General features: G+C 43.2%; 1 protein-coding gene and 1 non-coding gene across 6 annotated transcripts in view; one reads left to right on the top strand and one right to left on the bottom strand.

Moving 5' to 3' along the window:
• Window positions 1-14,740, top strand: part of LOC115165932 (protein 4.1) — a 97,193-nt gene that overhangs the window by 59,942 nt on the left and 22,511 nt on the right. For all 5 annotated transcript variants that reach the window (XM_029719459.1, XM_029719456.1, XM_029719455.1 and 2 more), the window contains 6 exons: window positions 1,226-1,268; window positions 1,384-1,459; window positions 8,255-8,473; window positions 9,091-9,178; window positions 9,507-9,659; window positions 10,889-10,986. In XM_029719459.1, coding sequence (XP_029575319.1) covers window positions 1,226-1,268; window positions 1,384-1,459; window positions 8,255-8,473; window positions 9,091-9,178; window positions 9,507-9,659; window positions 10,889-10,986 — 677 coding nt within the window. The remainder of the gene's footprint in view (window positions 1-1,225; window positions 1,269-1,383; window positions 1,460-8,254; window positions 8,474-9,090; window positions 9,179-9,506; window positions 9,660-10,888; window positions 10,987-14,740) is intronic.
• LOC115166495 (U7 small nuclear RNA) lies at window positions 5,709-5,762 on the bottom strand. Its single transcript, XR_003870331.1, has one exon. It is a non-coding gene; the product is annotated as a U7 small nuclear RNA (small nuclear RNA).

Raw genomic sequence — 14,740 nt, 5'->3', positions numbered from 1 at the left:
CATTTACAACTGCGACCTGGCTGACATAAAGCAAAGAAAAAAGAACAACACAGACTTACACATAAACAAACGTACAGTCAATAACACAATAGAAAAATCTATGTACAGTGTGTGCAAATGTAGAAGAGTAGGGAGGTAAGGCAATAAATATGCCATAGAGGCGAAGTAATTACAATTTAGCATTAACACTGGAGTGATAGATGTGCAGATGATGATGTGCAAGTAGAGATACTGGGGTGCAAAAGAGCAAGAGGGTAAGTAATAATATGGGATGAGGTAGTCGGGTGTGCTATTTACAGATTGGCTGTGTGCAGGTACAGTGATCGGTAAGCTGCTCTGACACCTGATGCTTCAAGTTAGAGAGGGAGATATAAGACTCCAGCTTCAGTGATTTTTGCAATTCGTTCCATTCATTGGCAGCAGAGAACTGGAAGGAAAGGCGACCAAAGGAAGTGTTGGCTTTGGGGATGACCAGTGAAATATACCTGCTGGAGCGCCTACTACTGGTGGGTGTTGCAATTGTGTCTAGCTAGCTAACTAACAACAACAATTTCCGCAATGGTGATAAAGCAATGGACAGAAACAACTCATGTTTGTGAAATAACCAATCTGCATTTATTGTTGCTGTAGTTAAAGATTCCTAGTAGTTCCATTATGCGTATCCAAAATGTGAACCCATCCATACTAGCTATTTAAATTGGTTTACAAGCTGCAGCCTTCGGCACGGGTAAAATGACAAGTGCAAGTGCAGCTGGGCAGCCTTCCACAGGTGGGACTCGGACTTGGTAGCTAATTTGAAATATCCAAGTGCATGCGTGTCTGGTTGGCCGAGCTGGCAAATCAGCTGTTTTTGACTGGTATATGCCCACCTTCTTTTGGTTCCTAACAGGGCAAGCAGGGGCACAGAGATTAACTGCTTTTAACATCTTTAATTGGCATTTTAGGAAGGACATTTATTAATTCATATTGTAATTAATTATAGATCATATTTCATAGAAATCTGGAACACTGGGAAGTTACTTTAAGACATTGTTGGTTTACCGAGGCATTTATTTCCTTTTGCTTTGGTGGATGCATTTTGCCCCCAATAGAGGAGATGGCTTTGGAAGAGAGGAGTCAGTGCAGTAGTTAGCTCTCTGACAGGGTTTTCGAAGAGAGGGGCATTCGCTGTTCTTTTTGTTGCTGTGTGTTGTTCTCAAGGGGATTTCCCCATTCTTTCTTTCAGAATTGGCTGGACCCGTCAAAGGAGATCAAGAAGCAAATCCGAAGTTAGTGTGACCACGCATGTACACACACACACACACACACACACACACACACACACACACACACACACACACACACACAGTGCTGACTGTGTGACTGTGTGTCGTTTATCCACAGTTGGCTCATGGCATTTCGGCTTTGCTGTCAAGTTTTATCCCCCTGACCCATCTCAGCTCACTGAAGACATCACCAGGTGGGTTTGGATCCTAATCAACAGCAACAACATCTACTAAATATACTATGGAAGTCAGATTTGATGTCTAACTGCCTTTATTGATAATAACCAGTCCCTCCAGGATTTTGCGATTTATTCTAGAGCTTTCATATTTGACCACTATTACCGCATAAAACAGTCTGCAATTATTACTTCATAAAATTGTGTGATCACTGCACTTCAAAAATAGGGCTCGCAATTTTAACCAATCACCGCACTTTAACTGCATAAATTAGTTAAATCAAGCCAGAAGTCGTTGCAAATTGCCATGCAAAACATCAGAACTGCTGTCACGGTTGTTGTCGGTGAAGGAGGACCAAAACGCAGCAGGTACGTGTATGCTCATTTTGATGATTTATTAACTTCAAAAAATGAATACAAAAATAACAAACACGAGAAACGAACGAACGAACGAACGAACGAACGACAACAACAACAACAACAACAACAACAACAACAACAACAAACAGTCTGGCAAAGCCTAAGCTCAACACAGAACAATCACCCACAAATAACAACCACAAACACACCCTAATATATGGGACTCTCAATCAAAGGCAGATAGACAACACCTGCCTTCAACTGAGAGTCCCAACCCCAATCAACACAACATAGAAACACACTCACCAGACTAGACATAGAAATACATAAACAGACTATAAACCAAAACCCCGGAAATACTAAATCAAACACCCTTTAACCAAACACACCACCCTGAACCACATAAAACAAATACCCTCTGTCACGTCCTGACCAAACTACAATACTAATTAACCCTTATACTGGCCAGGACGTGACAACTGCCGCAGCAAAATCAAGCATTTTTGCCGACAAATCCCACATGAAAAAATACTATAGTATACTATGGTATAAATACTGTAGTATTATTATATATACAGTTGAAGTCAGAAGTTTACATACACCTTAGCCAAATACCTTTAAACTCAGTTTTTCATAATTCCTGACATTTAATACTAGTAAAAATTCCCTGTCTTAGGGCAGTTAGGATCACCACTTTATTTTAAGAATGTGAAATGTCAGAATAATAGTAGAGAGAATGATTTATTGCAGCTTTTATTTCTTTCATCACATTCCTAGTGGGTCAGAAGTTTACATACACTCAATTAGTATTTGGTAGCATTGTATTTAAATTGTTTAACTTGGGTCAAACGTTTCGGGTAGCCTTCCACAAGCTTCCCACAATAAGTTGGGTTAATTTTGGCCCATTCCTCCTGACAGAGCTGGTGTAACTGAGTCAGGTTTGTAGGCCTCCTTGCTCGCACATGTTTTTTCCGTTCTGCCCACAAATTTTCGGTGGAATTGAGGTCAGGGCTTTGTGATGGCCACTGCAATACCTTGACTTTGTTGTCCTTAAGCCATTTTGCCACAACTTTGGAAGTATGCTTGGGGTCATTGTCCATTTGGAAGACCCATTTCCTACCAAGCTTTAACTTCCTGACTGATGTCTTGAGATGTTGCTTCAATATATCCACATAATTGTCCTACCTCATGATGCCATCTATTTTGTGAAGTGCACCCAGTCCTCCTACAGCAAAGCACCCCCACAACATCATGCTGCCATCCCCGTGCTTCACGGTTGGGATGATGTTCTTTGGCTTGCAAGCCTCCCCATTTTTCCTCCAAACATAATGATGGTCATTATGGCCAAACAGTTCTATTTTTGTTTCATCAGACCAGAGGACATTTCTCCAAAAAGTACGATCTTTGTCCCCATGTGCAGTTGCAAACCGTAGTCTGGCATTTTTATGGCAGTTTTGGAGCAGTGGCTTCTTCCTTGCTGAGCGGCCTTTCAGGTTATGTCGATATAGGACTTGTTTTACTGTGGATATAGATACTTTTGTACCGGTTTCCTCCAGCATCTTCACAAGGTCCTTTGCTGTTGTTCTGGGATTGATTTGCACTTGTCACACCAAAGTACGTTAATCTATAGGAGACAGAACGCGTCTCCTTCCTGAGCAGTATGATGGCTGCATGGTCCCATGGTGTTTATACTTGCGTACTATTGTTTGTACAGATGAACATGGTACCTTCAGGTAGTTGGAAATTGCTCCCAAGGATGAACCAGACTTATCGAGGTCTACAATTTTTCTTCTGAGGTCTTGGCTGATTTCTCTTGATTTTCCCATGATGTCAAGCAAAGAGGCACTGAGTTTGAAGGTAGGCCTTGAAATACATCCACAGGTACACCTCCAATTGACTCAAATTATGTCAATTAGCCTATCAGAAGCTTCTAAAGGCAATTTTCTGGAATTTTCCAAGCTGTTCACAGGCACAGTCAACTTAGTGTATGTAAACTTCTGACCCACTGGAATTGTGATACAGTGAATTATAAGTGAAATAATCTGTCTGTAAACAATTGTTGGAAAAATTACTTGTGTCATGCTCAAAGTAGATGTCCTAACCGACTTGCCAAAACTATAGTTTGTTAACAAGAAATTTGTGGAGTGGTTGAAAAACGAGTTTTAATGACTCCAACCTAAGTGTATACTATATTATTCACTGTAATGTTTTCTCAGACTTTACTGTGGTGTTTGGGACATGACTGTAGTATACTGTAGTATTTACTGTAGTGTTGTTGCAGACATCACTGTAATATACTGTAGTATTTACAGTTTATTATATAAATACTATACTCCCGTGGGGCAGCGCACAATTGGCCCAGCGTCGTCTGGGTTAGGGGAGGGTTTGGCCAGGGTGGCTTTACTTGGCTCATCTCGCTCTAGCGACTCCTTGTGGCTGGCCGGGAACCTGAAGGCTGACGTCGGTTGTCAGTTGAACTGTGTTTCCTCCGACACATTGTTTCGGTGTTTCGGAGGACCTTCGCCTCCCGAGCCCGTTGGGGAGTTGCAGCAATGAGACAAGATCAAAATTAGGGAGAATAAGGGAGTAAAAAAACTAAAAGAATATAGATGCTACAGTAACTACTGTAGTGTTTTTGTGGACATTACTGTGGTATTTTCTATAGTGTTTTTGTTTTATTAGCTTTGATAGTGGTGGGATGTACGATACCGACACTTCCAGGCTTGCCTAACATTTTCAAGCAGTCTGATCTGATACAAAAGTACGAATACCTGTTTCATGGTCAGTGACGTCCAAAGCTTAGTTTGATCAAGTGCTTTTTCAAAATGTTGCGAGATCCCACTGATGCTTTTTTTGATGCCGAGTTGCTTTCAAACACTCACCTCTACCGGAGACAGTATTTGCAAATGTAGCTTTTATTTCCAGACCAGAGCACCTGACTGGTAGCTCTGCAGGTAGGGTAGCGAGCCATCGATTTCTCAGATTATAAAACATAGGGTTGAATCAAATCAAATTCTATTCGCCACATGCGCCGAATACAACAGGTGTAGACCTTACAGGGAAATGCTTACTTACAAGCCCTTAACCAACAATGCAGTTTTAAGAACCTAAAAAAAAGAGCTAAGAATAACAAATAATTAAAGAACAGCAGTAAAATAACAATAGTGGGGCTATATAGAGGGAATGCCGGTACAGAGTCATTGTGCGGGGGCACCGTTGTCGAGGTAATTTAGGTAATATGTACATGTTGGTAGAGTTATTAAAGTGACTATGCATAGATAATAACAGAGAGTAGCAGCAGCGTGGGGGGGGGGGGTCTTATGGAGTCTTATGGCTTGAGGGAAGAAGCTGTTTAGAAGTCTCTTGGACTTAGACTTGGCGCTCAGGTACCGCTTGACGTGAGGTAGCAGAGAGAACAGTCTATGACTAGGGTGGCTGGAGTCTTTGACAATTTTTAGAGCCTTCCTCTGACACCACCTGCTATAGAGGTCCTGGATGGCAGGAAGCTTGGCCCCGGTGATGTACTGGGCCATACGCACTACTTTTCAGTCTCCTGAGGGGGGATTAGGTTTTGTCGTGCCCTCTTCCCAACTGTCTTGGTGTGCTTGGACCATGTTAGTTTGTTGGTGATGTGAATGCCAAGGAACTTGAAGCTCTCAACCTGCTCCACTACAGCCCCGTCGATGAGAATGGGGGCGTGCTCGGTCCTCCTTTTCCTGTAGTCAACAATCATCTCCCAGTGAAGGCAACTTATATCTGAACATCAAATGCTTCTGTTTATTTCTGACCAGCAGGTGTCACTAATGTGCATTGTGTTAAAAGCTCAGAGTAATGAACTGTTTTTGGTGAGAGCCCCAAAGGCTTCAGAAAGCCTTGTTTTCCCATCCCTAATCTTTGACATAGAAGTAGGGGCTTTCTCCTTGAGGTAACCTACTGGACAAATACTAAAAGAGCATCATTTCCATAACCTGTAGGTAGGTAGGTAGGTAGGTAGGTAGGTAGGTAGGACTGGCGTCTGAACAGATAGTTCTATAACATGTAGGGAACACAATATATGGTCTATACTTTGCATGTAGGTTTCTCACTCATGGGTGGCACAAATTGGGATATGGGAATGGGTGGGGTATATGCAAATGAGTAATGTGGTATTACTGTTGTACAGTATACAAAAAAAGTATATAGTAAGTGCTACACTATCAAGGGATACTATAGTGTGTAGTATAGTAGGTCACGCTTTATTTGTAGAGTCTGGATTTAAAAAAATATTTTTTTACTCTGTGGGCGTGAGAGTTATTTTAGAGCTTTGGTTGGGCTGAGTGGGAGCTGCCCTCCCGTAGGGGTAGGAGGGCCAAGAGACCAGTGGTGGTGGAACGGAGTGCTCGGGTTGGGATTTGAGCATAGCCTGACGGTAAGGAGGGGCAGTTCCCCTTATAACTCCATAGGCAAGCACCAGGGTCTTGAAGAGGATGCGAGCTTAGACTGGAAGCCAGTGGAGTGTGTGGAGGAGCGGGGTGCATGGATTTGGTGGCACAAGCGGGGAGCCCAGCCAGCAGAGAGTTGCAGAGGTCTAGATGGGCCTGGATTTGGACCTGCGACCCTTCCTGTCTGAGGAAAGACCATATTCTATGGATGTACTCTGCTTTGATGTTTGCAGAGAACGACAGTGTTGTTGTCCAGGGTCATGCCAAGGTTCTTTGCACTCTGAGAGATTGGGGGGTGGGGGGTCAATTTAGCCTATGTTTTTTGTCCCCCCACTTTGGTTCTGAAATCACCATCTCCCACTAATTAATATTTCATTTTGTCAGATTAAGTGTTTGAGCTAGTAATGTATCAATATTTATGTTTACAAATTAGCTATGACATTGCCGATGAAGATATAGCACAATTTTGGATTTCATCCCCTTCTGATTTTGACTGTTTTTACGGAGTGATCTTCTCTTCGCTTCTTGCTTCGGCTATGCAGTGCGCCTCGTAAAACTGATTGCTGTCCTCGTTATGAAATGATCAACTTTACCCTGTCTATCAAAACATTACCATATACACTGATTGTTTAACGCAAAACTACCAAAATTATTGCCGATGAACCTGAACAACTAAAATACAATCTATTGTAAACCCCGTTCAGCATGTATATCCAGATGAGAGTTGTATCTCCGGTAGCTTACTTTTATTCCGGTAAAACACAATTTCCAACAGTGCATAGTTACTACCCTAGCAAATTACATAGGTTGTCACGCAACTAATAAAGCCTAATATCAGGCAAGCCATTTTAGCATTTTAATGCTGAAGGTGCCATGCAGATGTGCAAGGTCAGGAACAGGCCGCCTACCTCGCGGTGGTCAGCACGCGATGCTGGGGACAGTGCGCATGTAACGATGTATGCTGAAAGTTGGGAAGCAAGTTTAGTGAGTGAATACATTTAATAAATAAATGAACACAACAAGAAACACAAACAGTGCACCGACATGAAACAGAAAAAATGACGACTGGGGAATAAACCAAATGGAGTGACATATAAAGGGCAGGTAATCAAGGAGGTGATGGAGTCCAGGTGAGTGTCAATATGCGCGTAATGCTGGTGAAAGGTGTGCGCCCTAACGAGCAGCCTGGTGACCTAGAGGCTGGAGAGGGAGCACACAGTGACAGCGCAGTTTGACTAGGCTACTGATATCGCCTATGGTTGTTCGCCATGCAAAATGACTTGTAGATCAATATCTGTCAACACAGTTACATGCAGTTCGACACTGAAGGAGAGGAAGCATCAGTTGTCACAAAAGATGAGAGATATTTTCAGAAGGTAGAAAGAATGTAATATAAGCTAATACATTTAGTGAACCAGCGATTTGTAACATTTTATATATTTTCTGACCGATGCATGCCACATTTGAATCAGTTTGGGGTCTGTGGACCGATGCACTTGTGTCTTAAACATTTGAATCGGGGACCGATGCGTATCGGTGAATCGTTACGTCCCTATTGTGGAGTATAGTTTTCTACGGTATACTACACGATTATACTAAGCACTACACGATCGAGGGATACTACAGTGTGTAGTATAGTATTCTACAGTATACTACAAAATTCTATATTAAGTACTACACATGATCAAAGGATACTACAGCGTGGAGTATAGTATTCTACGGTATACTACCATTTACTACAGAATTCTATAGTAAGTACTATACTATTCTATAGTAAACAGGGGTATTGTTTCATGTGGGAGGGACTAATGAGCTGTGGGAAGTTGCCTTATAAATCCTGCATTCCCTCTATGCTGTTTGCCTCTTGTGTATCCATGATCATGTTCATTAGGGCATGCAACAGAATACATTTTTTTTGTTTATGCAACATTAAACAGAAAGCATTTCTTATTGGACCAGTTAGACCTCTCCCTGTTTGAATACATTGTCCTTCATTTGGTGCCTAATGAACATGACTCATCGATGCATGCAGGTACTACCTGTGTCTGCAGCTAAGGGACGACATGCTGTCCTGGCGTCTGCCCTGCTCCTTCGGGACCTACGCCCTGCTAGGTTCTTACACAGTGCAGGCGGAGCTGGGCGACTATGAGCCAGAGGAACACGGGCCCGACTACATCAGTGACTTCCGTTTCGCCCCCAACCAGACGAGGGAGCTAGAGGAAAGGGTGATGGAGCTTCACCGCAACTACAGGTCAGGGCCTGACCGGCCACGTGCCAGCTCATCATTGTAAATAAAAAGCCTCCGGCACAGGTCTACGCTGTCGGCATAGATTCAAATACAATTAAAATGGTAATTACCTAACAATTGCATAGTAGACACTTTGGTTTCATTGACACAAGCATCAGTATGTACCAGGGACAGACTGGGACTGGAATTAGCTAAATAATTTTAATTTTGAGCAAAACCCACAATTTCCACAGGCCCACTGGGCTAAAAATGGACAAGCCCATCTGGCATTTGCCCAAACTGTTCTATGGCCAGTCCGCCCCTGATATGTAGCATTTGGTACTAGGTTGTTACCAATTGTGTTGAATTCTCAATACATGAACGTATATGGATAGTAGATAGACAATTAAATTAGTTACACACAATTGACTCATGCAAACACTCAAAACATGCAGAAGTGTAACATTAATCAGAGCCTGAGGAGACCTCAACATTTTTGTGCCACAACCATATATCAACCACTAATTACAATGACAAACCTGCGTACCATAACCCAAACAGACCGATTGTTTTCTTTATTCAAAGTGCGCTAAGTTGTGGTGTCGTGATAGTCCAATGACAGCCTCTGTGTTCTCCCTTAGGGGAATGAGTCCAGCGGAGGCAGAGGTGAACTTTCTAGAAAATGCCAAGAAGCTTTCCATGTATGGTGTAGACCTGCATCACGCCAAGGTACAGTATGGAAAGATTTCAAATTGTGTTTGTTTGTGGTGTGGTGGTGTTGTGTGTGCGTGCGTGCGTGTGTGTGTGTGTGTACTGCTACATTATAGACAACAATGTAACTAAGAATGTAAGGCTGCAAATATGGTTTAGAGTAATCAGCAAGAAAGCATTTTAAAAGAATAGTCACAAGATGTCAACTTGATAGACTGTTCCAATCTAGCGTTCATGTTACTTCATCTTATCTATCTGGATTGGATCCGTATGATAGAGTGACACACACCCTTCTTCGCCATCCCTGACCTTCCCTCCCTCCCGTTGCACCCTTTGTCTCTGACAGGATTCGGAGGGCATTGACATCATGCTTGGCGTCAGCGCCAACGGACTACTCATCTACCGTGACCGTCTGAGGATCAACCGCTTCGCCTGGCCGAAGATCCTCAAAATCTCCTACAAGAGGAGCAACTTCTACATCAAAATACGCCCCGGGGAGGTAGACAGACCATATTATGTTATCTTGTAGCCTACATTATGCCTCTTGTTTGACATGACTACACTAACTCTGCAAAACCGTCAAAACAGCTCATTGCAGCCAACTGTATAACTGTGACAACTCCGTTAAGTGGCACAAAGCATGACATAGTAAAAAAGGTCAACCGTTATAGCAATCTTTACAGTTGTTTCATGCTTTCACAATACTTAGGAATTGGAGCATGGCTGCTGTGACCTGATGTTCCAGTTGTCCTATGCTAGCTTAATGCTACAGTAGGTGTTATTTAACAGATTCTATTGAAGTGTCACTTTTGAATCTTATCTGGGGACTCAGTGAGCCACGGAATAATTGGGCATGATTTGTTTCAATGTGGGCTATTTATAGCGGTCGAGTTACTATTCTTAAAGATTAGGGAGATGTGGGATGTTTTGTGGTCTTGGAAGTGGGTACGGTCTTCTTCTTCTGTTGCCGAGCGCTGGGACTTCAAAGCATGGTGGGCTGCGTGTAAGGATATGCTTTCATCTGGGATTTTGCTCACTAGAAGTGTTAGTGTCTCATTTCGCTTGCTCTGGTTTTCTCCTCCTAAAGTGATTATCTACCGATGATTTTCCTCTGTTCTGCCTTCTGTGGGCCTATGTATCTACAGAATGTTAGGACTCTATTCAATCTGTGTCGCGTTTTTTTAAACATAAACATAAATTCCGATTGAGCCAAAGTATGCAGCGTTTACTGTGTATTCTCTGCTAACAAGGGAACATTGCCCTTAAATTTAAATGACGCTGTAACGCTGTAACTTCCGCGATACGGATTGAATAGAGACCCTAATCTGACACTGATATCTTCATTCAGGGATTGTGTAAGATCTTTTCTCCCAGCTATCTCTTTCAAAAGCACTAAAACCCACAGTGTAATTACTGTATGGGCCCAGTTTTCAGTACTGCTATGTAATGTTTGAATGACACATTCTTACTGTTGAGAGAATAGAGTACAATATACAGGGTGCAATTTCCTTGTTTTTAAAAAAATCAGGGGTCATGAGATGGTTCCACACACACGCGCGCACACGCACACACACACACACACACACACACACACACACACACACACACACACACACACACACACACACACACACACACACACACACACACGCTCCTTCACTCCCTCGGTTCACTCCTCCTTTTATCCCCCACTCCTCCCCATCTCTCACTCCTCCCCTCCATCCTCAGTATGAACAGTTTGAGAGCACCATCGGCTTCAAGCTGCCCAACCACCGGGCTTCCAAACGCCTGTGGAAGGTCTGCATTGAACACCACACCTTCTTCAGGTAGGCAACTGCCCCTCACTGGTGACAAATGCACGTACCCGCACCCACGCAAACACACTCAGCTTAAGACACTAAGCATCACACAGCTCATGCTACATTGCACAGCAACAATCAAATCAAATGAAATTGACAAATACGTCACATGCGCCAAATACAACAGGTGTAGACCTTACTGTGAAATACTTACTTACAAGCCCTTAACCAACAATGCAATTAAAGAAATAGAGTTAAGAAAATATTTATTAAATAAACTAAAGTAAAAAATGTAATAAAAAGTAACACAATAAAATAGCAATAACGAGGCAATATACAGGGTCTCTTTGCGGGTGTACAGGTTAATCAAGGTCATTTATTAATTGTTCAGCAGTCTTATGGCTTGGGGGTCGAAGCTGTAAAGGAGTCTTTTGGACCTAGACTTGGCGCTCCGGTACCGCTTGCCGTGCGGTAGCAGAGAGAACTGTTTATGACATGGGTGACAGGAGTCTTTGACAATTTTTTGGGCCTTACCAAGTTTGTTACAGCTTTAAGAAACGGCAAAGAAAAAGACTGCAACGTTAAGTGTAATTTCTTAATTACCAGCCACTTTTACCTCTGTCAAATTTATGCTCCAGATAGTATGACACTCTCTTTCACACTAGAAATGCCAGGCCTCGATACTCCCGCATCTAAGCCAATGACACGTTTTCTTGACGTCAACATTCTGACAGTCTAATAAATACATTTCATATATGCTTTTGCAAAAATAATCATTTGGTTGTGTTTATGAGCGTCTTAGGTAACATTAGAATACGAAAGAAAATGCATTTCAAAGAACACAATATAATTTTTATTAGATATGTAAATGTAGGCTATATGTACAAACGAAAAACCACTAAAACACCACAATTCAAGTGTTAAAATCCATTAACTCTCTAGAGTCCTACATTTATACGCTTCAAGATTGTTTTGATTACACGGACTGGGATATGTTCCGGTCAGCCTCAGAGAACAACATTGATCTATACACTGACTCAGTGAGTGAGTTTATAGGAAAGTGCATTGGAGATGTTGTACCCACTGTGACTATTAAAAGCTACCCTAACCATAAACCGTGGATGGATTACGGCATTTGCGCCACCCCCCCGCTCCATTCTCCGTGGCCGACATGAGTAAAACATTAAACGGGTTAACCCTCGCAAGGCTGCTGGCCCAGACGGCATCCCTAGCCGCGTCCTCAGAGCATGCGCAGACCAGCTGGCTGGTGTGTTTACGGACATATTCAATCGCTCCCTATCCCAGTCTGCTGTCCCCACATGCTTCAAGATGGCCACCATTGTTCCCGTAACCAAGAAGGCAAGGATAACTGAACTAAATGACTACCGCCCCGTAGCACTCACTTCTGTCATCATGAAGTGTTTTGAGAGACTAGACGAGGATATCACCTCCATCTTACCGGCCACCCTAGACCCACTTCAGTTTGCATACCGCCCCAACAGGTCCACAGATGATACAATCGCCATCACACTGAAAACTGCCCTATCCCATCTGGACAAGAGGAATACCTATGTAAGAATGCTGTTCATTGACTACTGCTCAGCATTCAACACCATAGACCCCTCCAAGCTTATCACCAAGCTGGAGGCCCTGGGTCTCAACCCGCCCTGTGCAATTGGGTCCTGGACTTTCTGATGGGCCGCCCCCAGGTGGTGAAGGTGGGAAACAACATCTCCACTTCGCTGACCCTCAACACTGGGGCCCCACAAGGGTGCATGCTCACCCCCCTCTTGTACTCCCTCTTCACCCATGACTGCGTGGCCATGCATGCCTCCAACTCAATCATCAAGTTTGCAGACGACACGACAGTAGTGGGTTTGATTACCAACAACGGCGAGATAGCCTACAGGGAGGAGGTGAGGGCACTCGGCGTGTGGTGTCAGGAAAACAATCTCTCACTCAACGTCAACAAAACAAAGGAGATGATCGTGGACTTCAGGAAACAGCAGAGAGAGCACCCCCCTATCCACATCGAAGGGACAGCAGTGGAGAAGGTGGAAAGTTTTAAGTTCCTCTCCGTACACATCACAGACAAACTGAAACGGTCCACCCACACAGACAGTGTGGTGAAGAAGGCTCAACAGCGCCTCTTCAACCTCAGGAGGCTGAAGAAATTTGGCTTGTCACCCAAAACCCTGACAAACTTTTACAGATGCACAATCGAGAGCATCCTGTGCAGAGGGGTACAGGGATGAGGTAGTCATCATGTTCAACACTATTATTGAGTCCAAGCAACTTATGTGACTTTTGAAGCACATTTTTACTCCTGAACTTATTTAGGCTTGCCATAACAAAGGGGTTGAATACTTATTGACTCAAAACATTTCAGCTTTTCATTTTTTATTAATTTATAAACATTTCTCAAAACATAATTCCACTTTGACATTATGGGGTATTGTATGTAGCCCAGTGACAAACAATCTCAATTTAATTCATTCTAACTTCAGGCTGTAACACAACAAACTGTGGAAAAAGTAAAAGGGTGTGAATACTTTCTGAAGGCACAGTATATGTTTCATGAGCTGAAATAAAAGATCTCAGAAATGTTCTATATGCACAAAAATAATATTTCTTTACAGTTTTGTGCACAAATTAGTTTACATCCCTGTTAGTGAGCATTTCTCTTTTGGCAAGATAATCCATCCACTTGACAAGTGTGGCATATCAAGATGCTGATTAAACAGCATTATCACTACACAGGTGCACCTTCTGCTTGGGACAATGAAAGGCCACAAAAATGTGCAGTTTGTCACACAACACAATGCCACAGATGTCTCAAGTTTTGAGGGAGCGTGCAATTGGCATGCTGACTGCATGTCCACCAGAGCTGTTGCCAGAGAATTGAATATTCATTTCTCTACCATAAGCCGCCGCCAACATCGTTTTAGAGAATTTGGCAGTATGTCCAACCAGCCTCACAACCGCAGACCACGTATACCCACGCCAGCCCAGGACCTGCGGAATCGTCTGAGACCAGCCACCCGGACAGCTGATGAAACTGGGGGTTTGCACACCAGAAACATTTCTGCACAAACTGTCAGAAACCATCTCAGGGAAGCTCATCTGTGTGGTCGTCGTCCTCACCAGGGTCTTGACCTGACTGCAGTTCAGCATCGTAACCGACTTCAGTGGGCAAATGCTGACCTTCGATGGCCATTGGCATGATGGAGAAGTGTGCTCTTCACTGATGAATCCCGGTTTCAACTGTATGGGGCAGATGGCAGCGGTTTGCTGATGTTAATGTTGTGAACAGAGTGCCCCATGGTGGCGGTTATGGCACGGTTATGGTGGCGGTTATGGTATGGGCAGGCATAAGATACAAACTTCGAACACAACTACATTTTATCGATGGCAATTTGAATGCACAGAGATACCGTGACAAGATTCTAAGGCCCTTGGCCTACATTCTCACCAAACATGTCACCCATTGAGCACAAATGGGGTGCTCTGGATCAATGTGTACAACAGCATGTTCCAGTTTCCCCCAATATCCAGCAACTTCACAGAGCCATTGATGAGGAGTGGGACAACATTCCAGAGGCCACAATCAACAGCCTGATCAACTCTATGTTCATTATTATTTTATATTTAACAAGGCAAGTCAGTTAAGAACAAATTCTTATTTCCAATGACAGCCTAGGAACAGTGGGTGAACTGCCTTGTCAGGGGCAGAACAATTTTTACATTGTCAGCTCGGGGATTTGATCCACCAACCTTTCGG

Source organism: Salmo trutta, chromosome 28 (genome assembly GCF_901001165.1).
Source record: "Salmo trutta chromosome 28, fSalTru1.1, whole genome shotgun sequence".
Classification (NCBI taxonomy): Eukaryota; Metazoa; Chordata; class Actinopteri; order Salmoniformes; family Salmonidae; genus Salmo; species Salmo trutta.
Note: the sequence above shows the minus strand (reverse complement) of the source record. Positions and strands in the feature narration are given on the sequence as shown.